This window comes from Elaeis guineensis, chromosome 6, assembly GCF_000442705.2.
Source record: "Elaeis guineensis isolate ETL-2024a chromosome 6, EG11, whole genome shotgun sequence".
In the NCBI taxonomy this organism is placed as follows: domain Eukaryota; kingdom Viridiplantae; phylum Streptophyta; class Magnoliopsida; order Arecales; family Arecaceae; genus Elaeis; species Elaeis guineensis.
This window is the reverse complement of record NC_025998.2, coordinates 15870340-15894085: the sequence shown is the minus strand read 5'-3', so window position 1 is coordinate 15894085 and position 23746 is coordinate 15870340. Positions and strand designations below refer to the sequence as shown.

The 23746-nt window shown below is 34.5% G+C and overlaps 2 protein-coding genes across 3 annotated transcripts; both read left to right on the top strand.

Moving 5' to 3' along the window:
• The first annotated feature begins 1849 nt into the window (after positions 1-1849).
• On the top strand, positions 1850-11491 carry LOC105047110 (peptidyl-prolyl cis-trans isomerase CYP38, chloroplastic). Of its 2 annotated transcripts, XR_012142052.1 has the most exons (6): positions 1850-2166; positions 3560-3849; positions 6403-6602; positions 7848-8083; positions 8346-10202; positions 11084-11491. XR_012142052.1 is itself a non-coding variant. In XM_073259258.1 (5 exons), the coding sequence occupies exons 1-5, from the start codon at positions 1878-1880 to the stop codon at positions 8483-8485; spliced, it is 1155 nt and encodes a 384-aa protein (XP_073115359.1). In that variant the 5' UTR covers positions 1850-1877; the 3' UTR covers positions 8486-10428. The 2 variants fall into 2 exon arrangements, 1 of the variants encoding a protein (XP_073115359.1); XM_073259258.1 differs by lacking the exon at positions 11084-11491 and having other exon boundaries at positions 8346-10428.
• Positions 10185-19502, top strand: LOC140858736 (uncharacterized). Its single transcript, XM_073260042.1, has 6 exons — positions 10185-10202; positions 10286-10483; positions 10571-10584; positions 10733-10814; positions 18394-18825; positions 18930-19502. The coding sequence occupies exons 1-6, from the start codon at positions 10185-10187 to the stop codon at positions 19500-19502; spliced, it is 1317 nt and encodes a 438-aa protein (XP_073116143.1).
• The last annotated feature ends 4244 nt before the right edge of the window (positions 19503-23746 follow it).

Below are 23746 nucleotides of genomic sequence, written 5' to 3'. Positions count from 1 at the left end.
AAAATTATTTTTCATCATAAATACTAAATTATTTATAATGTAATATTTTTATCATAAATAATCTATAATTTTTAAATTTTTTTTTCAAATATTTATGATGAAAATTTTTCATCATAAATAATGAGTATTTACGATGAAAAATACTTTTCATCACTATTACTTTAATTATTTATGACATAATATTTTTATCATAAATAATATATAATTTTTAAATTTTTAAATTTTTTTATTTTTTCAAATATTAGTGATGAAATATTTTTATTGAAAATAATATTATTATCGATAAAAAAATTATTTTTATTATAAATAATTAAATTATTTACGATGAAAATATTTTATCATGAATATTTAAAAATTTAAAATTAAAATAAATATTATATTATTTATGATGAAAATATTCATTGTAAATAATTAGTATTTACGATGAATTTTTTTTTCATCGCTAATAATAAACTATTTATGATAAAAATTATTTTTATCATAAATATTTTATTATTTAGATAAATTTTATTTTTATCATAAATACTGTTTTGATGATCAAAATATTTTCATCGTAAATAATTTCATCGCAAAAATACTTTTTCTTATAGTGTCTACCCATCCAATAATATACAAATGTTATTATTAGGATAATAATATGTTGACTCTTGTAGCTGGGTCAAGATCTCTTGATCATACTCACCAAAAGGTTATTTGAGGTTATCCATTTGAACCCAACCTAATCTGCTTTACAAAGTCAATTTCTAATAGACTTAGCCCAAACTATCATATTCAATTTTTGTAATTCTGACCATCTCTTTGTTAAAATAATTTAAACCAACCATTTACAAAATTCCAGCTTATTCAAAATTCTAACTTAATTGGACTTAAATTAATTTGACCAAAATAGAACCCTATCCTCGCCTTAGTGAAGTTAAAAGTTTGACCCATATCTAACCCATTGAAGTTTGGATTAGAAAATTTGATCCATAACTAGCATTAACTAAAGAAGCCCTTGACCAAGATGCGAATTAGATAGAGTTAGATTAGATTGGGGCTAATTTCTGACACTCCTAGCTATAATGAGAATAATTAAAAAGAGAGAAAAAAATGATATATATTTAAACTCGAACAAAATTTTTATCTAATGAGAAAATCATTAGCTCTTTTCCATTTTATCATACACATTTTACATAATATAAAATTTTAATAAATAAGTTATTTAATTTTGCATCCACGAAATTTAATGTACACAGAGATCCCAACACATCCATTTAACATAGAATAAATATGGAGATACTAATTAAATATTGCCTCATGCAATGGAAGAACCTCACACTTTGTAAAGCTAAAGTATCTATACTTTTGTTAAAATGTGGCCCCAATGTTGGTTTGTTTAATATTTATCATAAATTTATAAGTCTTAATTTATTTTTTCAACTTAAAACTAGATACAGATGAGATATTAATATATTTATATCATATTTATAATCTATATATATTTATTTTATCTGATGCATATAAATATAATATAATTATAAAAATTTATATCCATATTAATTTTAAACAGATACGTTGCAATTGAATGTTAAAATAGAAATATAATTATGAATATAAATTAAATAATTAAATTTTATAATTATATAGAATAAAAAATATTATTAAATAAATAATAAATTAAATTAATAATATATTTATATAATTATATATTTTTAAAAAAATTATAAAATATTACGTAAAATTAATCATACCATTTCACTCTTACTTAAAATTATATAAAATAATATTTTATTTTATCCAAATTATATTATCTTTATTGAAGCGTTTCGAAACATGTGCACTTAGCCTGGAACGACCAAAGAAAATCCTAATCCTCCTCGGTCCCTGACGGCAGCCTTATGCACGCCGTGCGGACGTCTCGTCTCTTTTCCACCACTCATTTATCCTCTCCTTCTCCGCTCTTCCTTCGCGAACGCTTACCCCGATCTCTTTCCTTTCGAAAACCTAGCTCGAATGGCTGCCCTCCTCTCCTCCCACTGCCGCCTCTCTACCGCTTCCCCGAGATCCTCGGTCTCGGCCAAGCGGAGCTGCTTCAATGGGCATCGGAGACCCCTCTGGTTCCGTTGCTCCTCGCCTTCGTCTTCTTCGAGGGTTCCCACACTCGATTCCTTAAGGGTAGAGGTACCGGTTGGTCTCATTCTCTTCACGTTGTGGACTATTGTAGATCATTTACCACTATATGTTTCTAGTTTTAGAAATGGAAATTGTGAGCAATGTCTAGCTGATTTGCGGATTTCATTAGTGATTCAATTAAAGTTTGCTATTTGCGTACCTAAAAGCGGGTTCAGTTACACTTAAGAAGACTCAAATTAGCTCTTGTGAAATGAGTTCCTTCCACTAAGAATGCTGATGATGTGAGAGCAAATATCTCCTCTGCTTGTTTAATTCTATTACATCACAATCTCTTAAGTGAAACATTCTCGAGCCATATAGAGCTACTTTTTTCAAGTAGCGTAATGTTGACGAATTTTTTTATCTGTTAGATGGATAATTAAAGATATTTATTTCCTAACAGGAGGAAATGGGCTTACTTTCGTATAATTTTATTATGTTCTCTATGAAATCACCTTTTTTTTCTTTTATCATTATTCAAATAGTTCCTTTTAGAAAGAAGGCTGAGATTCTTGGACCACTTCCACTTCTCATGACTTTCTTATCTCCACGTGATTAGATTTCCCTCTTTTGTCTTTGATATTGGCTTCTGCAGCATTGCATAGTGCTTTTTGATCAAGAAATTGGAAATTTTTAAAGAGAGACAAATTTTTGATGGGTGAGATGAAAATTGTCTCTTTTTCTTTTTCTACTGGATATGGTTGAATTAGTTGTACAATTCTGATTTCCTTCTTTGTAAAGCTAACTATTCTATCAATTAAGATGATTTCCTTTGGTAAGAATGCTGAGACTTTTATATTCTTTTTTTTTTTTTTTGTGTGTGTGTGTGTGTTTCATAATATCAGATCTCCTTTCCACATTTTATGTTTAATATGAATTGTATATCAATATGGTCATATTTCCTTTTAAGAAGATGAAAATATTTGAGAGAGAGAAATTGTTCATGGGTCAGATGAATAATCCAGTTGGTTTTCATTCTTTTCTTACCAGAGAGTATTGGTTAGTTTGTATAGGTTTGCTCTATACTGCAAAACTTAACTTTCTGTGTTTCCATAATAAAATTCTTATCCGAACAGTTCCTTGAAATATAATCAGATTTTCAAACCAGTTTCCTTTACATTTTAGTTCCGTTAGATCAGCTTGCCTTCTGGGTGTTGACACGCATTCTTTCATGATATTTAGGGTCATCTTGTTGCTAGAAAAAATGAATTTAAATATGAAGGTTAAATGATAAGTCTAATTTGAAATTCTTTCTTTGTCTTACTGGAGAGAATTGGATTAGTTCTGCACAATATAATACAATTCTATATTGCTGTCACTTTTTTGTGTTCTCTTATTAACACTACAACAGCAGCTTATTTTGGTAACTGCTGAGAGCAGTTTGTGTATGTTTTTAATTTCTGTGCAGAAGAAGAACTCATTTTGTCTGAAGGAATGTGCAATTGCCATAGCATTGGCAACTGGATTGGTCACTGGTGTTCCCGCATTAGACTGGCCTGCACATGCATCCCGTCAGGCCCTGTGTTGCCTGATCTCTCTGTTTTAATCTCTGGACCACCTATTAAAGATCCTGGTGCCTTGTTGAGGTATGCATTGCCTATTAATAACAAAGCTATTCGGGAGGTTCAAAAGCCTCTGGAGGATATAACCGACAGTCTCAAAGTTTCTGGGGTCAGAGCATTGGATTTGGTTGAGAGAGTAAGCATAGCAACAAAAGTCTCATTCTGAGATCTTATTTGCTGTTCCTTTACATACAATTTCTGCAAGCACTCAAGTGGTTTGTGTTTTATAATTACATTGTATTGTGCATGTTACATATGTTATACTAAACCCATGTTCTTAAAATAAGTACATAATGGTCATGTTTGACATCGTTGTTGTTAAAATCTTATGATTCACTATCTGAAGCTTACAATCTGGATCAAAATGCCCCTAAATGATCCAGATCCCATTCCTCGGTCAAGATCAGTGTAGGATCACAAGATTTAGATCCATATGATGGACTATACATTCCTTTGGAGCACAAGATCCAATTTGATTATGTTGTTTACATATTAAATCATGTGTAAGTCCATTTTCCATAATTTCTTTGCATATGTGGTTCTTAAATTACTTATAACTAGTAAATCTCAAATAGTAAAATTAGCAAGTCTGTTATTGGAGTTCATAAATTGAAAAATAAGATGTAAGTTTTTGTTCTTTTACAGTGATAAAGTCTTATCTTTACTTATTCTAACGCATTCTACATAAAAGGATAATTAAATTGATAGGTGGTATGTAAACATCTGGAATAACCAAACAGAATGTTTGTTTCATTAAATTGGTTAAAATTAGACTTGTGATATGTATGTTTTTTGTTCTCCATTCATCTATTTTATAGTTGACTCGTGTTTCAATTTTGACATTTCTTTTATATATAAAACTAGTCGAAGATCCGCACGTTGTACAGACCGGATGTACGAAAATAATTTTCTTCTAGATCTGATCAGATTAAAAAAAATTATATATAAATAATAAAATAATATTCATTCAAATTCTTAAGGTCACTTCATATTCTCAACTACTTATACAAATAGGCTTTAATTGTAAGAATATAATAATATCATACATTAATAACATAATTTAATGAAGAGGTGTTCTTTTTAGGTGGCACAATAAAACTCATTTGAGAAGCTGAATTGGCAACACTCCAATACTCCTTCACAGAGTATTATTTTATATATATATATATATATATATATATAATTTTTTGAAGAAATTAGGAAAAATCTTACAATCAATATTGTTTGGTGTTGCTTAACAAACAAGTTCTATTACCACTCTTGAAATTAAAAAATAAAAAGCAGTTTGTTTTAAAGAAGCTGATTTCATAATGCTCAATAAAAAGTGTTTCCTACACAAGCAGAGGTCAAATAGTTGCTTCTGGCAGAAGCTAGAAAAACTACTTTTTGGTCCATGCTTATATGGAGCACATTATGTTTTCATGAATATAATGAGTTTGCCTCACTTAAGAGCAAGGGTAATTGAGCTGCAAATGGATTAGGCAAATGCAAACTTAAATATAATCAACTCAATGCTATGGAGGACAAGTGATGAGGTATCACTTGACCTCCATCCTATGGGTGTAAAATAATGAAGCTTAGGTGTTGCTGCTGGTGGCCAACTTGGTGCTAGAACAGGTGGATCTGTAGTGGCTGGAGCTTGACAGCACCGAACAGGAGAGAACTTGCAAATCAAGTCCCTTACTAGAGTTGTTTCCGGTGGGGATCTTCCGACATTCAAGTTAATCATGAAGGAACAATGGAGAGGGAGAGAGTAGAGACTTAGAGCTTACCTGGAGGTCTCCTATTCCCTCTATTTATAGGTGGGGCAGCTGGCCAGCTTTGGAAAGAAGGACAAGAGTGGTGGAGAGAATTACTCCGTTTCTACCTTATCTGGCCGAGGTGAGCTGTTTATCCATTCGCTTTGGAGCATATCTGGAATGTGGAGTAGATAAGGCAACTACTTGGTACATAACCCTGCCACAAATCTCGGCCTCTAACTTTGGCTTGGCAAGGCCTGAACTGACCAGGTCGGTGTATAACTGAAGTTCAGATGACTTCAGACATGACTGAGGTACTGCCATCCCATATCATTAGGCAGGTTAACTCATGCTTGACATTTGGCTTATATTGTAAATAGGCTAAGCTTGAGCTCAACTCAACCATTTTGTAGCCCAACTCAAGGCCCCCCCTCCCGAGAGAGAGAGAGAGAGAGAGAGAAACCCACCACCACCTCTATGCCCAAGAAAGAAGAACACCTCTTGAGCCAAAGTCTTCAAATATTTAATCTGATGAAACAGTCTTTTGCCAAGCTGAGTCTAAGCCAAATACACGGTTATCGTGAACAGCTTGCTTGTTTGACAACGATATTCCACTCTGCCTTTCATAGTGCCAATAAGCTAGTTAACGCCTTTCTGCTTTGTTGGCTAGATGATGATATTCTTGCTCTAATGGCTCCTCTCTTGGATGGTTCATATTCCAAGTGGTCACAACCCAAATGTAATAATCAAATGATCTAGCTATCTCATCTGTCACCCATGATTCATTATTTCTAAACTTAAAAACAGTTGCATATGCTATTTAGAAGCTTTGCAAATATATTTTAGCTAGGTGATGCCTTGTTAAACTGGATTGTTTTGGTTGATAGATTGTGCAATTACAGAATAAAGAAAATTAAATCAATAACAAAGTTTCCTGCTTTGGATTGTAGAATGTGAGGCATGCATCTCGTGCTCTCAGTCAGGGGAGAACTTTGATTCTGTCAAGTGTGACTGAATCCAAAAAAGAACATGGACAAGAGTTGGTTGACAAGTTGGCCACTGGAATGGAAGAGCTCCAGCGTATTGTAGAGAAACGTGATAGGGATGCAGTTGCAGCAAAACAAAAGGTGCTTCTACAATATGTTGGAGAGTAAGATATTTTTATCATGTAAAATGTTCATGTTTAATTATAATTGTAATTGTTTCATATGCATTCTGATATCAACAACACTAACCTAAACGTGTCCTGATCTTGCATTTTGATTTTCTTTTATCTGTTACATAGTTTTCTTATAATTTTTTTTCATATTAAGTTTACTGCATTTTGAAACCCATTCAACAATGATAAATAGGGAGCAAGATGCCAAACTTTGAGCATGTGTTTGGTGATTTATAAGAGCAAGCTTTGGCTTAGTGTCACATAAAAGAAAAATACAGACTTTAAACAAAAGGTAGTAGCGAAGTATATATTAGTAGCAGTAGAGCATAATTTGCAAAATCGTAAACATGCACATAATTTTCTCCTGGGTATCAGATCATCCAAGAAATTAGCATCAATTATAGATTAGAGCCTAAAGGCCACAATTCAATCATAGTATTTGCAATGGGATAAATAAATTAAATCCAGGTTGTCAGTTCTAAAAAGCATAAAAATGAAATTAATAAAAAGTCTTACTATTGCTTAATTGCTTCCTAGCTTATTACTTGAATTGTGAATGTGTGCTGGAGTTTCTTTGGATGCTAGAGTGGGGAAGCTTAGAATCAAACTGATTTAAAGGAAGCATGCAGGAAGCAGGTGTGAGAATGAGATTCTGAAGTGGGTTGGCACCTAGGCTAGAAAATTCTATCTACTACTACGTTAGTCATTTATGTGGTTTAATGTTTCTACGAGGACTGCAGAACCTGATATTATCTGTTCTTTTATTTAGAACAGTTAGCATGGAGATTTTGCACTTTATACCAAGGATAATGTCATTTTTTGGATTTATGCATGAACTTAAGGCTCACATTTTTCGCAATTTCACAGTGTTATGGCTTCTGGAAGCTGGGCAACATAGGCAGTTCTTTTTGGCCTTACCATTTGTCTTGAATCTGTTGAATGCCTTTTTGTTGTTCTTCCCAACATGACACTTTTCCCTATAGATATAAGAGGTGTGCTTGCTCTTTTTTTTTCACTGAAATTTCATGCGATATTCTTATTATCATTTCTGTTACTAAAAGCACTGAACTGTTTTCTACTTGCTTGTAAGACATCGATCTGATGTTTACTATGCTTGGTTTTCTGGGTGAGAAATATCTGACACAAGCACTTAAGCCTTCTTAAAAGGCACAATTCTCATTATACTGTTATCATTGACTGCAGCTGAGATCTTCCTACGACATTGGATTTCTGCAGTGTTGAAGAGGATATGGTGGATGGTTTCCCATATGAAGTGCCTGAGGAATACCGTAGTATGCCTCTTTTAAAGGGGAGGGCAACTGTTGATATGAAGGTGAAAGTTAAGGACAATCCCAACATACAGGAGTGTGTATTTCACATAGTTCTTGATGGATACAATGCCCCCGTGACAGCTGGGAATTTCTTAGATCTAGTGGAAAGGCACTTCTATGATGGAATGGAAATCCAAAGAGGTAGACCTTGTCTCACATTATTAAAATTTTTAAAAGCAAACCCGTTCATCTGATTCATGAAGGATTTTATCCAACCATGCAAAATCTGGGGTTATCTGTAATATTACAATTATCGTTAGCTTTCTATGTTAAGAACTTGAGCTATGCATGTGTCTCATTTTCTCACTCCTGAGTCTGTTTTTTTAATTCATGGTGGCTGGGTGCTTGTCTTATTTCTTTTTCAAGTGTGCACCTACTCAACATTTACATGGTTCTGCTGCAGCTGATGGCTTTGTTGTTCAAACTGGAGATCCTCAGGGACCTGCGGAAGGTTTTATTGATCCAAGTACGGAAAAAATCCGAACAATACCTCTAGAAATCATGGTTACTAGTGACAAAATGCCTGTCTATGGTGCACATTAGAAGTAAGTTGATTTATGAAGGATTTCTAATTCATCTTTTTAAATAACCTGATCAGACTATATCTTTGACATTTGAAAGCCTTCAATGCGAGCATTTTCTTAGTGATGGCGTCTTTGAATTGCCTGAATAAATGAAAAAATTAACTATATTACACATAATGTGAGGTTCCCAGCATTGGCTGGACATTGTTGAGGTCTCAAGGGTTATGGCTAAGAATTGCACTCTCTTTGTTATAGAATACACCAGCTAAGAGCTCCAATAAGATGCATCAGCCAATATTGGGAGTGAATACTACTGATTAAACTAAAGAGAGTCCCCTTGGTAGGAATTATGATCCAAAATATTGGTTGATGCATGCAAGAATTGAAGTAGCAGTCTGTCCCAGCCATTCAGAATGGTGAGATGTTGAGTCTTGGGATGGTTCTGAGAACCCAATACATGAAAACTCTGGTTGTTCTGGTTGGCATTTGCTGGGATGAACCAGGATGGTTACCGGGATGGCCTTGCTTCCTAGCAATTCATTGAGATGACTTTTTTTTTCTTTTTGTTGTTTTTGATGGTTGTTTAAAGGCTTTTTGATATTTTTGAGTGTTTGGACTCAACCCTCAGGGGATATCCTATGACGGTACATCCTCCAAATACAAGACATGACAAGAAAAGTGAGAAAGAGAGGAAGAAGGATTATGTGCACCATAAACTGAATACCAAATTGACATCAGTATTGATACCCACACAAGAAACGTAATGATGGGGGGCTCAGAAACCTCCCTTAATCCCAAATTATGACAAACCCACACTAAGAACCCTCTAAACAATCATGAAAACATTTAAAAAGCAAAAAACAGAAGAAAGGTGTCTCAGTGAATCTACGGGGTGCCAACGTCCAATCCATCCTAGTGTCTGGATGGTACAATCTCAGTACTGCAACCCTGGGAGATCAAGTTAAGCCCTGTCAAGCATCTCATGTTCCAGGGTACAATCTCAGTACACACATACACACACACACACACCCAATTAAAGAAAATGCTTTGTGGCGCGAAAATTAGTACTAAAAATTAGCTGATTTGTGCGCCCATCATTTAATAGAGCCTCATGGTGGGAAAGCTAGTACCAAATATTAGTTGATGGGTCATAGCAATCGAAGTACAGCAGTAATAACAGACCATTTCATCAATTGATGAAACAGATCTTAACTCCAGCTATCTCTTGATTTGCTCATGTTGTCCTCACACATGCTGAATCCTAAAATGTGATAAGCAACCGTGGGAGCTTACGCCCTGCCAACCACATCTTGCTTAAACTGTTTAAATGATTTTTCTGCCTCTTCACTCACATTAACAGCGTCAACCAATTCTTGAAACTGCTGTACTTTCTAACTTGCTGGTTATTGGTGCCTAGCATGTTTTATAATGTAGGTTTGAAGAGTCTGAACACCTACATAGAGAGTAAATGTAAAATTCATGTTGTCTGTATTCTAACAATCATTACATGCATTCAGAAAATCTTATATCTGTCTAGTGGTAAACTAATAATGGATTTATAAAATTACTCTTTCAGCATGATCATTGTTGCGTTGTGATTTTCCTTATCATTCTTCTGTGTTTAACTCCGTGGTGCATATCCTAATTTTACATTATCTTCTTAGGAACTTGGACGATACAAAGCTCAAACCCAACTTCCATTTAATGCATTTGGAACCATGGCAATGGCTAGAGATGTAAGTCATGCAAAGCTCTGCTTATCGGATAAAAGTTTTATACAATCCCTGACTTCATTTCTGCATTGCTGAGCATGAAACAGGAATTTGACAACAATTCTGCTTCCAGCCAGATCTTCTGGCTTTTAAAAGAAAGTGAACTGACGCCTAGTAATGCTAATATATTGGATGGGCGGTATACTGTGTTTGGATATGTTACTGAGAATGAGGATTATTTAGCAGATCTCAAGGTGGGAGATGTCATCGAATCAATCCAAGTTGTTTCAGGCCTTGATAACCTTGTAAACCCAAGTTACAAGATTGTAGGATAGACTTCTTTATGTACTTGAGGCCCACTTTTCAGTTTGGCTCTCTCATCATCTATGTAGGCTATGGAGCATTTGTATGGTGGACATGCACTATAGAGCCTCAAATTCCTTTGAATATTTAAAAACATGACTTCTGTGCAGCTCATTCAAATCTTAGAAATTTATTGAACCCAGTATGCAAGTACTTCCGTAATGCACATTTGCTTGTATTTGTCTGTTTAGGAGATCTATTGAACCTATGATAACTGGAAGCAGGTTAAACCAGAATTTTGCAGTAGAGGTTGTAGCATTTTGGCCATATGAGGTAAGCTGTATGAGGAGATATTAATTATGTCATAGATCAGCCTAATCTATTGTATCATTATTATTCGCATGGTTTACATTGTGGCCTAAAGATGCGTGTTAGATTTGTTTTTGTTTATGTTATTCAAAAAACTGCCATATAGAGATAACCATAAAAAATATTCGGTTTAGCGGTGGTTTTTTGTTAGTTTATGACTTTACAAAGGCCTGCAGCGGTATGATTTGAGATTATAACATTATAACTAGCCAATCCCCCATGCACTATTACAGGGAGCAATTTTACTGTTTAGAGTCCATTTGCAACGGTTCTAAAGCTTAAGCAGACAAGCTGGAAGGCCTTTCCAAGTATATCGGAAGGCGAGCTAACAATCAGGTGGTAAAGCATCTAGAGAGGATTTGTGGTGTGATTTCAGTTGGAAGATGGAAAATTATTCCCTAGATACTTCAGAACTCACTTCTAGGTAGTTTTCCTCAGCAAGGGGAAGTGACAGGATTTGGTGGCGGCAAATATTGATGAATTGAAATGTTTTGGCTCGTGACTGTTCTGAAGTCCTTTCTTGAGCTTGATCAGATGATTTGCACATAAATTTTGACAGATGCACGGGCATGTAATGTTGATGGAGCTTATGTTGTAGATTGAATGTTGAGAATGAAGCCCACTTATATTTTTAAAGACTAGTTCATTCTTCTTCAGTTATATTTTGAATAACTAAAATATTTTTTTCTCAATCATTTCATTTGAATCATTGTGTCTGTTTCTCTGCTCTTCTTAACAGCATTAATTAATTAATTATTCATCTTTAATTTCCTTCTATGTTTATACGTTTTACTGAATTCTAAATAGTGGGTTCTTTTCGCATAGCTCTAACTTTACATCTCTTTTAACTTTACCCTGGATTGATGCTAATTAGATATACAACCTATCATCGGATTCTGAAATCATTGACCAAAGTGGAGGGCAGTCGTTGGTGCAATGGTGCTCCACTGAAAAAAGGTAATCTTTTTTGTCCAAGAAAACTTAAGGAAGATGCAGGCCTACTTAAATTACCCAAGATTTTCTGGGGATGAATCATATCCAAAATCTTTGATTGTTAAGCAAAGGGGGTGTGACTACTGGGGCAAGTTGCAGTTCTATTGAAAAAGCTACTCATTGGTTTGGATATTATATGGAAGCTCATCATATTTTGGATTCTAATCACCATTCCTGTTTCTTGGTAAGGGGTCAAAAGATAGGTTTCCAAGCATGTGTGCGTGACAAATATGATGATAGTTTTCCTCTCGAGAAATAAAAACTATGGTCATAGTTTTTATTTCCTAGCACTGGTGGCTCTGATGTATGCAAGTGCCTATTTACGTAGGTCCTTGTGCAATTTTTTTGGGTTATTTTTGCTAGAGAGCTAGAAAAGAACAAAGGCCTCTTCAAAATTAGATGAAGGTAGGATTTGATCAAAGGTCACTGGTATCAACATCTATGACTTTACCATCTAAGCCCATTGGCACCTTTATGTATTCAAAGTTTTTACATCAAGATCATGGTCAGCTTAGTAGTGGCCAGGATGTAGATGACTTAAGATTAGTTTTTCTCGGCTGATTTGGAGCCCAGGAAAATCTGAAAGGAGGCGACATTTTTCCTAAATCTCAATCAATATTTTAGGACTGAGATCTTGAAATATCTATTGATATGATACATCCAAGATTAACAACTAAATTAAATCATTTATTTTGAAAAATTTATATATATATATATATATATATATATATATATATATATATATATATATATATATATATATATATATATATATATATATTATTATTGAAAGGATCAATTTGCAATTAACTACATGATGGGGGTAAATCTTCCTCAAGTACCCCGAACCCTCCAAACCTCGACACTGGCTGGAGTCGATCATTGGTCATTTGGTATATCCAAGAAAATAAAAAAGGTTTGAAAATATTGGCTGATATCTCGGACTTTAGCAGTAGAAATCAGCCAAAGATATTAGGGGCCAAAATTTTCCACATGTCATGTTGGGTAGCGTCTAATACAAGCCAAGATCTTGGTCAAGGTAAAAACAATGCATGTGCGCAAAATTTTAAATACCAGTAGAAAGAACGAGCTCTTTTTCAAAATAATTCAAAAAAAAAATTTAAATACTAAAATATATCAAAACGAAACTTATTTACCAAACTAATGCAAAAGGGAAAAACGCCATTTTGAATGGCATTTTTTCTCCTTCCACGTCACCCCACATTTCCACGGTGGCATCGTCCCAAAAAAAAAAAAAAAAAAAAGAGAAGAAACGCCATTCCAAATGGCGTCTTTAAAAATGCCATTTTGAATGGCGTTTTTAAAAACGCCATTCAAAATGGCGTTTTCATATTTTCCCAAAAAAAAAAGGAAAAAATCGTGAAAAAATGAGAAAATTGGTTTTTTAAAATTTGAAATTAATTAATAAATTATAATTATAATTTTGATTGAAAATAAAAATATAAAGATTTGAATTTGTAATTCATTAAAAAAAATTAATTTAGAATTTTTATTAAAAATATTTTTTAAAAGATGTCAAAAAAAATCTTAAGAAATAAAAAGAAAATTATCATAGAAAATTAAAAAAAGAGAAAGAAATATGAAAGAAATAAAAATCTGAAATTTAATTGAAAAACATCATTCGAAATACTTGTCCTAAAAATTTTTAAAAAATTTATAAATTTTAAAATTTAAAAAAAAAAGAATTATAATGTAAAAATTTTAAAAAATAAAATTTTAAAGATTAATTGAAATTAAAATATTATTTCAAATTACTTTCTCAAATAAAAAATAATTAATTTAAAAAAGATTCAAAAAAATTTGAAAAATAGGCTAAAATTTTTTTATAAAAATATAAAGAATTGAAAAAAATAGAAATTATAATTGTAATTGAATAACAAATTTTATAATTTTTAATTTTAAGAAATAAGAATTATAATTGTAAATGAAATTAAAAATTATATTTTAAATAACTAAATTAATTTAAATATAAATTTTTAAAAAATATTATAAATAAAAGAAAAAAATACGTAATAGAATATCAAAAAGATAAAAATGAAAAAAAACTAAATTTAAAATTTAAAATTATAAAAATTATAAATTAGATTAGAAAAAATATATCATAAAAAAATAAAATTAAATTAAATTAATTACAATTTCTTTTTTAGAGTATTTTATAAATGTGACTTAAAAAAATTAAATTTGAATTAAATTTTGATAAAAAAAAATACATTAAAAAGTTTAAAAGAATGAGGAAAAGTTAAAAAGTTAAAAAGTGAAAATTTTTAAAAAGTCACAACAAATAAGGATTATAAATTAAAAATAAAAAAAAAATTAAAGTTTAATTGAAATAAAAATATTTTTTAAATATAATTTATAAAATTAAAATTTATTTAATTAAAAGAATTTTCAAATAAAATTTAAAAATATCTTAAAAAAATTTCATAGAAAGATAAAGAATTGAAAAAAATAGAAATTGTAATTGTAATTGAAGAACAAAGTTTATAATTTTTAATTTTAAGAAAGAAGAATTAAAATTGTAATTGAAAATTAAAATAATATTTTAAATAACTAAATTAATTTAAACATTATTATTTAAAAAATATTTTAAATAAAGAAAAAAAAATGGGAGAAAAATTTAAAATTTAATTTGAATTAAATTTTGATCAAAAAATAAATACAGTGTAAAGTTAAAAAATGAGGAAAAATGTGGAAAAAAATTTTGTAAATTGAACTTTAGAAAAAATAATATTTTTTTAATTAAAGGTAAAGAATACGTAATAGAATGCTAAAAAAAAAAAAAGAAGAAAACTGAAATTATAATTTCAAATGATAACTATTTTAAAATAAATAAAAAAAAGTATCATAAAAAAAATAATAAAATAATAATAAAATAGGAATTGTAATTATTAATTTTAAAGAAATTTAATTTTAATTTAAATTAAAAATTATCATTTAAATTATTATTTTCTTTATTTAATTTAATTTATTTTTTAAAAGATTACAACTACATAATTAAAGAAATTAAAAAAAAAAAAAGGGGGAAACGCCATAGAGAATGGCGTTTTCCCCCCCCATACCCCTCTTCTTCCTTCTCCCCTCCTTCTCCCTTCTCCCTCTTCTCCTTCTCCCTTCTCTCTTCTCCTTCTCTCTTCTCCTTCTCGATCTTCTCCGGCGTCTCTCCGGCGGCACGGCGGCGAGGTCTCGGCGGCGGTGAGCTCTTCCCCTCTCTCTCCCTCTTCCTCTTTCTCTCTCCCTCTTCCCCTCTCTCTCTTTTTCTCATGCCGGCGGTGGGCCGCGCATCCCGGCGGCGGGCCGCGCGTCCCGGCGGCGGGCCGCGCGTCCCGACGGCGGGACCCGCGTCCCGGCGGTGGCCCCCGGCCCCCTCCTCTCTCTCTTCCTCTCTCTCTCTCTCTTCCTCTCTCTCTCCCTTCTCCGTGGCCGCCGGCCACAGACCGCCGCCGGCGGGCCGCGCGCCCCGGCGGCGGGTCCCGCATCCCGGCGGTGGTCCCCGGCCCCCTCCTCTCTCTTCCTCTCTCTCTCTCTCTTCCTCTCTCTCTCTCCCTTCTTCTTGGCCGCCGGCCACAGACTGCCGGCGGCGGGCCGCGCGTCCCGGCGACGGGTCCCGCATCCCGACGGTGGCCCCCGGCCCCCTCCTTTCTCTCTCTCTCTCCCTTCTCCTTGGCCGCCGGCCACAGACGGCCGGCGGCGGGCCGCGCGTCCCGACGGCGGGTCCCGCGTCCCGGGGGCGGGTCCCGCGTCCCAGCGGTGGCCCCCGGCCCCCTCCTCTCTCTCTTCCTCTCTCTCTCTCCCTTCTCCTTGGCCGCCGGCCACAGACGGCCGGCGGCGGGCCGCGCGTCCCGGCGGCGGGTCCCGCGTCCTGGCGGCGGGTCCCGCGTCCCGACGGTGGCCCCCGTCCCCCTTCTCTCTCTCTTCCTCTCTCTCTTTCTCTCTTCCTCTCTCTCTCCCTTCTCCTTGGCCGCCGCCCACAGTCGGCCGGCGGCGGGCCGCGCGTCCCGGCGGTGGCCCCCGGCCCCCTCCTCTCTCTCTCTTCCTCTCTCCCTCTCTTCTCCTTGGCCGCCGGCCGTCTGGGCCGCGCGTCCCGGCGGTGGCCCCCGGCCCCCTCTTCTCTCTCTTCCTCTCTCTCTCTCTCTTCCTCTCTCTCTCCCTTCTCCTTGGCCGCCGGCCGTCTGTGGCCGGCGGCGGGCGGCGCGTCCCGACGGCGGGCCGGCGGCCCCCTCCTCTCTCTCTTCTTCTCTCTCTCTCTCTTCCTCTCTCTCTCCCTTCTCCTTGGCCGCCGGCCACAGACGGCCGGCGGCGGGCCGCGCGCCCGGCGGCGGGTCCCGCATCCCGTCCTTGGCCCCCGGCCCCCTCCTCTCTCTCTTCCTCTCTCTCTCCCTTCTCCTCTCTTCCTCTCTCTCTCCCTTCTCCTTGGCCACCGACCGACTGTGGTCGGCGGCGGGCCGCGAGTCCCGACAGCGGGCCGAGCCCCCCTCCTCTCTCTCTTCCTCTCTCTCTCCCTTCTTCTTGGCCGCCGGCCACAGACGGTCGACGGCGGGCCGCGCTTCCCGGCGGCGAGCCCCGCATCTCGATGGTGGGCCCGGCCCCAGCCCCGGCTGGTGGTGGGCCCACGCCCCGGTGGCCAGGGCGGGCCCCGCGCCCCGACGGCGGTCCTCAGCCCCTCGCCTCTCTCGACGGTGGGCCCCGCATCTCGGCGGTGGGCCCAGACGGTTGGTGGGGCCGCATGCCCTGACGGTGGGCCCCGCGTGGCGATGGCTTCGATGCGATGGGCTGCGATGACGGTGGGGCCCACGGGTTCCGACGCTCGTTTTTTTTTATCTCATTAATTTATTTTTATTTTTATCTTTATCTAATTAGATTCAGTTGTATTTTAAATTTTTAAATATATTGTATTTCATGAAAACGTAGACCCGTCAATTGATCAATGTATAATATTCTACGTTATCCGTATAAAATATATATGAAATATATATTTTTATATGAATATCGTAAAATACATACATTGGTCAATTGATTGTCCAGTTTGGACAGTTTGGGAATTGCATTTAATTCTATAGATAATTACATTATTCGAATGATATGCGGAGGGTTCGAGAGAAATTTCAGACAGTATTTTTCGTTTAAGTTGTATTGTGTGATAATATTATATTTTAAAAAAAATTTAAAATATATTGTCTTTTTTTTTAATACATCTGTGATTATATTGCTTGAGACAGCGTATTATGGCTTACGATCCACGATATCCCGGTCCTTCAGACAGCAGCATTCTTACATTGCAGGAGCACCATCGATCACAGACTATTTTAGATGGCGGCGTAAGCATTACAATCTTATTTACTTTTTAAATTTTTATTTTAAAAATTATGTACGTTATCTAATTATTATATTTTATTGCAGGAGTCCAGACATCTTCGTCTACGACGATCCGATGCAGATTTCTGGAGGACAGAGGACATCCCAGATAGAGTGTTAGATTATTTACGATATCTGGGATTTTATGGAGTATATCGGATCGGTCGTATACAGATGGACGTTGGTCTTATTACTGCTTTGCTTGAGAGATGGCGTCCAGAGACACACACATTTCATCTTCCATTTGGTGAGGTGACCATCAGTTTACAGGATGTCAGCATCCTTACTGGACTACCAGTTGATGGAGATCCAGTTACTGGAGTTGATCCCACACTTACCATTCCGGAGTGGCAGGCTTTGTGCTTGCAGTTGTTAGGGTTTGAGCCCGATGCACATTTTTTTGATCATTCACGACTCAGGATTGAGTGTTTGGATGATCGTTATCGTCATTTTCATATTACGGATGATGCACCAGAGGAGATGGTGCAGCAGTATGTTAGGGGTCAGGTGCTGCGATTGTTAGGTGGTGTCCTGTTACCTGATACTTCATCGAATAAGATGAAGTTGATGTTTTTGCCATTATTAGAGGATTTAGACTTCGCTCGTCGACTCAGTTGGGGAAGTGCAGTACTAGCTTGTCTATACCGAGCTATGTGTCGGGGTTCCTATGCTGATCAGAGCGAGATTGGCGGTTATCTTGTATTATTACAGGTACGTGAATTAAAATTTTTAATTTTTAATATTTAATTATATTTTATATTCGATATATCATTTATTTAATTTTTAAATTTTGCAGATTTGGGTATGGGAGCGTATGCCGACTATCAGTCCATTACGACGACAGTTGCTCGAGATGCCATCAGAGCAGCAGGATCCTGATGTTCCATTCAGACTAGATGGACCATTAGGATACAGGTATCGAAATATTATTTTTTTATTTAAATTTTATTATTTTAAATTTATTTAATATTAGTACATTGTGAAACAGATGGAATGTTGCATTCAACGTTCATCACGTATCGACAAGAGTGGCACGGGTTTATAGGTGCCAGTTGGATACATTAGTTGATACATCTAGATGGGTAAATTTTGAATTTTTTACAAATATCAATTTACAGTATTCATAATATATTATAATTTTATATTAATTTTTTTTATTTTAACTATATTATATCAGTTTTTATGGGAGCCATATACAGATGGGATATTGGCTATACTGCCGCAGATGTGTACAGTTGGACACGACATATGGACTGCTAGGGTGCCACTTATTTGTTTTGATGTGGTAGAGTGGCATCTTTCCGATCGTGTCCTGCGGCAGTTTGGTCAGACTCAGGGCATCCCAGAGCAGTTTGATACCAGCCAGGGACTTCATCGTATTGATCGACGAGGGAGAGCTCGTATCGACTGGCGTATCAGACATGCACAGTACATTGATATTTGGGATGCACGTCGAGATCACATTGTTCATGGTGATCCTATTTTGAGAGGCCGTTCATATACTGATGACTATATGGCTTGGTTTTTTAGCATTACGGTGCGAGTCATTGGACAGTCTCAGTATGCAGTTTCTGGATACGAGGGCGAGAGTTCTACTGTACGTCTTTTGGTAAGATTATGAAAATTACTTCATGTTATTTGTGTTATATTTTTGTTTTATATTGTACACTATACTGATTGTTTTATACTAACTGTTCTATTTTTATTTTATAGACTGATTCTGTGTCGGATCTTGTGTTGGACACTCGTCGTGCTTTATCTACGACTGATGAGGACGAGCGGATTCAGATACTGCGGGAGATGGAGAGAACAGGTTCCGGAGCATTGGTGGCGATTGGTGTTGATCCACATACCTGTGCGCCTTGGTATGGAGCAGTTCGGGCGCCAGATATGAGTTATACGCCGTCACCATATACTTCACATATGCCATCACCGCATATTCCGCATATGTCATCATTTGATGCTGCACAGATGCCACCGTCTTTTCATCCACAGATGGCAGCATCTTCTTCTTCCTACATCCCTCAGATGCCATCACCGGGTACCAGTTGGCCACATGAGTATGATACTTTTTTTTCAGGTCCATCCGTGTATCCAGATGAGAGAGTTGAACGGGTCTCTCAGTCCGTAGATGATCCGACAGCATCAGTTATTCCTGAGCAGCATGATCAGCAGATCTCCTCCACTGATATAGGAGAGGAGCCATCACAGCAGAAGCAGCCGGTGAGGACCTTCCTGAGAAGGTCCAAGCGACCACGGGCGCCGCGACGTCCTTGTGGGACGTAGTCTTTGTTGTATTTGTATTTAGTATTTTTACATTTTTGTTGTACTATTTTTTTTTTGTACGTTTGACATTTTTATTCCATTGAATAATATTAAATGTTGATTTTATTTTATATTATTTAATTTTAAATGATTGGATATTATGATCGGTGCATATGGATACACATACTCGAACGTGTCTTAGAACATTAGGAGAGAAAATATTATGCTGAAAGGACTATAAAAATTATAACGTAAATAATAATATATCAAATGTTGCTTTTTGAATTGAACTTTAGAAAAAATAAATATTTTTTTAAGTAAAGGAAAGGAATACGTAATAGAATGCTAAAAAGATAAAAATGGAAGAAAACAAAAATTATAATTTTAAATAATAAAATTTTTAAAATAAATTTAAAAAAAATATCATAAAAAAATAATAAAATAATAATAAAATAAAAATTATAATTATAAATTTTAAAGAAATTATAATTATAATTATAATTATAAATTTTAAAGAAATTTTAAAGAAATAATTATAATTATAATTATAAATCTCCCTTCTCCTTCTCCCTTCTCCCTTCTCGATCTTCTCCTTCTTCCTTTACAAATTTAAGTAAAGGAAAAGAATACGTAATATATCATAAAAATAGAAGAAAATTAAAATTATATTTTTAAATTATAAAAATTATAAATAAATTATGAAAAAAAATTTAAAAAATTTAAAAAAAGAAAAAGAATAAAAAAATGCCGAAGGGAACGGCGTTTTCTCCTTTCCCCCTTCTTCTCTCCTTCTCCCTCTTCTCCTTTCTCCCTCTTCTCCCTTCTCCGGCGTCTCTCCGACAGCACGGCGGTGAGCTGTCTCCTCTCTCTCCCTCTTCCTCTCTCTCCCTCTTTTTAAAAAATTTAAAAAATAAAAAGTACCAGAAAAAATAATATTTTTTTAATTAAAGGAAAAGAATACGTAATAGAATGCTAAAAAAAAAAAATAGAAGAAAAATAAAATTATAATTTCAAATGATAACTATTTTAAAATAAATAAAAAAGTATCATAAAAAAATAAAAAAGTAATAATAAAATAAAAATTATAATTATAAATTTTAAAAAAATATAATTTTAATTTAAATTAAAAATTATCATTTAAAATATTATTTTTATTATTTAATTAAATTTATTTATTAAAATATTAGAAATAGATAAATAAAAAAAAAAGGAGAAAACGCCATAGACAATGGCGTTTTCCCCTCCCCAAACCCATTTTCCCCTCTTCTTCCTTTTCCCTCTTCTCCTTCTTCCTTCTCCCTTCTCCCTTCTCCCATCTCGATCTTCTCCGGCGGCACGGCGGCACGGCGGCACGACGGTGAGGTCTCGGCGGCGGTGAGTTCTTCCCGTTGCTCTCTCCCTCTTCCTCTTTCTCTCTCCCTCTTCCCCTCTCTCTCTTTTTCTTTTAGTCATGCCGGCGGCGGGCCGCGCGTCCCGACGGTGGCCCCGGCCCCCTCCTCTCTCTTCCTCTCTCTCTTCCTCTCTCTCTCCCTTCTCCTTGGCCGCCGGCCACAGACGGCCGGCGGCGGGCCGCGCGTCCCGGCGGCGGGTCCCGCATCCCGACGGTGGCCCCCGGCCCCCTCCTCTCTCTCTTCGTCTCTCTCCCTATTCATTTTTTAATTTTTTAATGTATTTATTTTTTGATCAAAATTTAATTCAAATTAAAATTTTTTAAGTCACATTTATAAAATACTCGAAAAAACAAATTGTAATTAATTTAATTACATTTTATTATTTTATGAAATTTTTTTTATAATTTTTATAATTATAATTTTTAATTTTAATTTTCTTCCACTTTTATCTTTTTGACATTCTATTACGTATTTTTTTTCTTTATTTAAAATATTTTTTAAATATTAATGTTTAAATTAATTTAGTTATTTAAAATATTATTTTTAATTTCAATTATAATTATAATTCTTATTTCTTAAAATTAAAAATTATAAACTTTGTTCTTCAATTACAATTAGAATTTCTATTTTTTTTCAATTCTTTATCTTTTTATGAAATTTTTTTAGGCGATTTTTATATTTTATTTAGAAATTTTTTTAATTAAATTAATTTTAATTTGAGAAATTAATTTTAAAAAATATTTCTATTTCACTTAATCTTTAAAATTTTATTTTTTTAAAATTTTAAATTTATAATTATTATTTTTTCTGACTTTTTAAAAATTTTAACTTTTTAACTTTTTAACTTTTCATCATTTTTTAACTTATTAATGTATTTCTTTTTTTATCAAAATTTAATTCAAATTTAATTTTTTTAAGTCACATTTATAAAATACCCTAAAAATAAAATTATATTTAATTTAATTTAATTTTATTCTTTTATGATATATTTTTTCTAATCTAATTTATAATTTTTATAATTTTAAATTTTAATTTTAGTTTTCTTCCATTTTTATCTTTTTGATATTCTATTACGTATTTTTTTCTTTTATTTAAAATATTTTTGAAAAATTTATATTTTAATTAATTTAGTTATTTAAAAAGTAAATTTTAATTTCAATTAAAATTATAATTCTTATTTCTTAAAATTAAAAATTATAAACTTTGTTCTTCAATTACAATTATAATTTCTATTTTATTTCAATTCTTTATGTCTTTATAAAAATTTTTTAGCCTATTTTTCAATTTTTTTTGAATATTTTTAAAATAAATTAATTTTAATTTGACAAAGTAATTTGAATGCTTATTTTTATTTCAATTAATCTCTAAAATTTTATTTCTTTTAAATTTTAAATTATAATTTTTTTTATTATTTAATTTTTTTTTAAAAAAATTTTTAGGACAAGCATTTCGAACGATGTTTTTCAATTAAATTTTAAATTTTTATTTCTTTCATATTTCTTTCTCTTTTTTTTATTTTCTATGATATTTTTTTTTTATTTCTTAAGATTTTTTTTGACATCTTTTAAAAAATATTTTAAATAAAAAATCTAAATTAATTTTTTTAATGAATTACAAATTCAAATCTTTATATTTTAAATTTCAATCAAAATTACAATTTTAATTTATTAATTAATTTCAAATTTTAAAAAACCAATTTTTTCATTTTTTTATGATTTTTTTTCTTTTTTTTTTTGGAAAAATATGAAAACACCATTTTGAATGGCGTTTTTAAAAACGTCATTCAAAATGGCGTTTTTAAAGACGCTATTTGGACTGGCGTTTCTTCTCTTTTTTTTTTTTTTGAGGGGGGACGATGCCACCGTGGAAATGGAGGGTGACGTGGTAGGGAGAAAAAACGTCATTCAAAATGGCATTTTTTTTTTTTGCATTAGTTTGATAAATAAATTTGATTTTGATATATTTTAATAAATAATTTTTTTTTTTTTGTATTATTCTGAAAAAAAACTTAGAAAGAACAGTGGAGTATCCCGGCACCCAAAGTGTTGAGATGAGATGAGTCGGAAAATAGATCCGGATGAGATATCCATCATTTTAAATGTCGGGGTTCAGGACATCCCTTTTTCATAAAAATACCAAAGCTGTTCCATCCCAATTAAAACCTTGTACTTTTGTGTTATCGTGTTGAAAACAAAGAAGGAAGAACACATATGTACGTACACACACCCATCATTCCTCTTTTAGAGCTAGGACGGGTGGAAGCTCGGGCAAATACCAAGCGAAATTGAGATCAAACACAGGTCCAATGGAAGAGGCCTTGCCAACTTGGCTGCCAGGTTTCCTCTGAGAGAACAAGTTTGACATTGCAAACGGTGAATCTTCGAGAAGAAAAGAATCACCTTAAAAAATCAACCAGAAAACATTATGCTATTGTCGGATTTTTTTTTTAATCATTTTTTTTTAATTTTTTATTTTTAAAAATATGGCTGTCCGAAATTTATTTTCAAATTTACCATCCACATGTAAAATTATCATTTGAAGTGGTGATTTTATGGCTACTTAAGCCTACCTTGAGCCCAACTGGTTAAATGAGGTGGGCAAAATTGAAATCACCATTTGGACGTATGATTGCACTGAAATCACCATTTGGATCGGTAATTTTACTGAAATTGTCATTTGAGCCCGTCGTTTTCTCTTCTCCTCCGTGTTGGGTGCACACTGAGGGGCCAGAGGTGGTGCAGACGGCCAGAGGGTAGTGCGGATGGTCGAAGGGCGGTGCGGGTGGCCAGGAAGTAATGTTGGGGGCCGCGGGAGATAGGGTGCAGGGTACCAGTGGGGTAGGTGAGGTCGACGGCATAGATGGATGAGGGTGGC

Coding starts and splice junctions, on each gene's coding strand:
- LOC140858736 (XM_073260042.1), top strand. Junction 10,815..18,393: donor TAGCATTTTGGCCATATGAG/GTAAGCTGTATG, acceptor ATATTATATCAG/TTTTTATGGGAGCCATATAC. Junction 18,826..18,929: donor GTTCTACTGTACGTCTTTTG/GTAAGATTATGA, acceptor TTTATTTTATAG/ACTGATTCTGTGTCGGATCT.
- LOC105047110 (XM_073259258.1), top strand. CDS start 1,878: ATGCACGCCGTGCGGACGTCTCGTCTCTTTTCCACCACTCATTTATCC. Junction 2,167..3,559: donor CCTTAAGGGTAGAGGTACCG/GTTGGTCTCATT, acceptor ATTTCTGTGCAG/AAGAAGAACTCATTTTGTCT. Junction 6,603..7,847: donor CTTCTACAATATGTTGGAGA/GTAAGATATTTT, acceptor GGATTTCTGCAG/TGTTGAAGAGGATATGGTGG.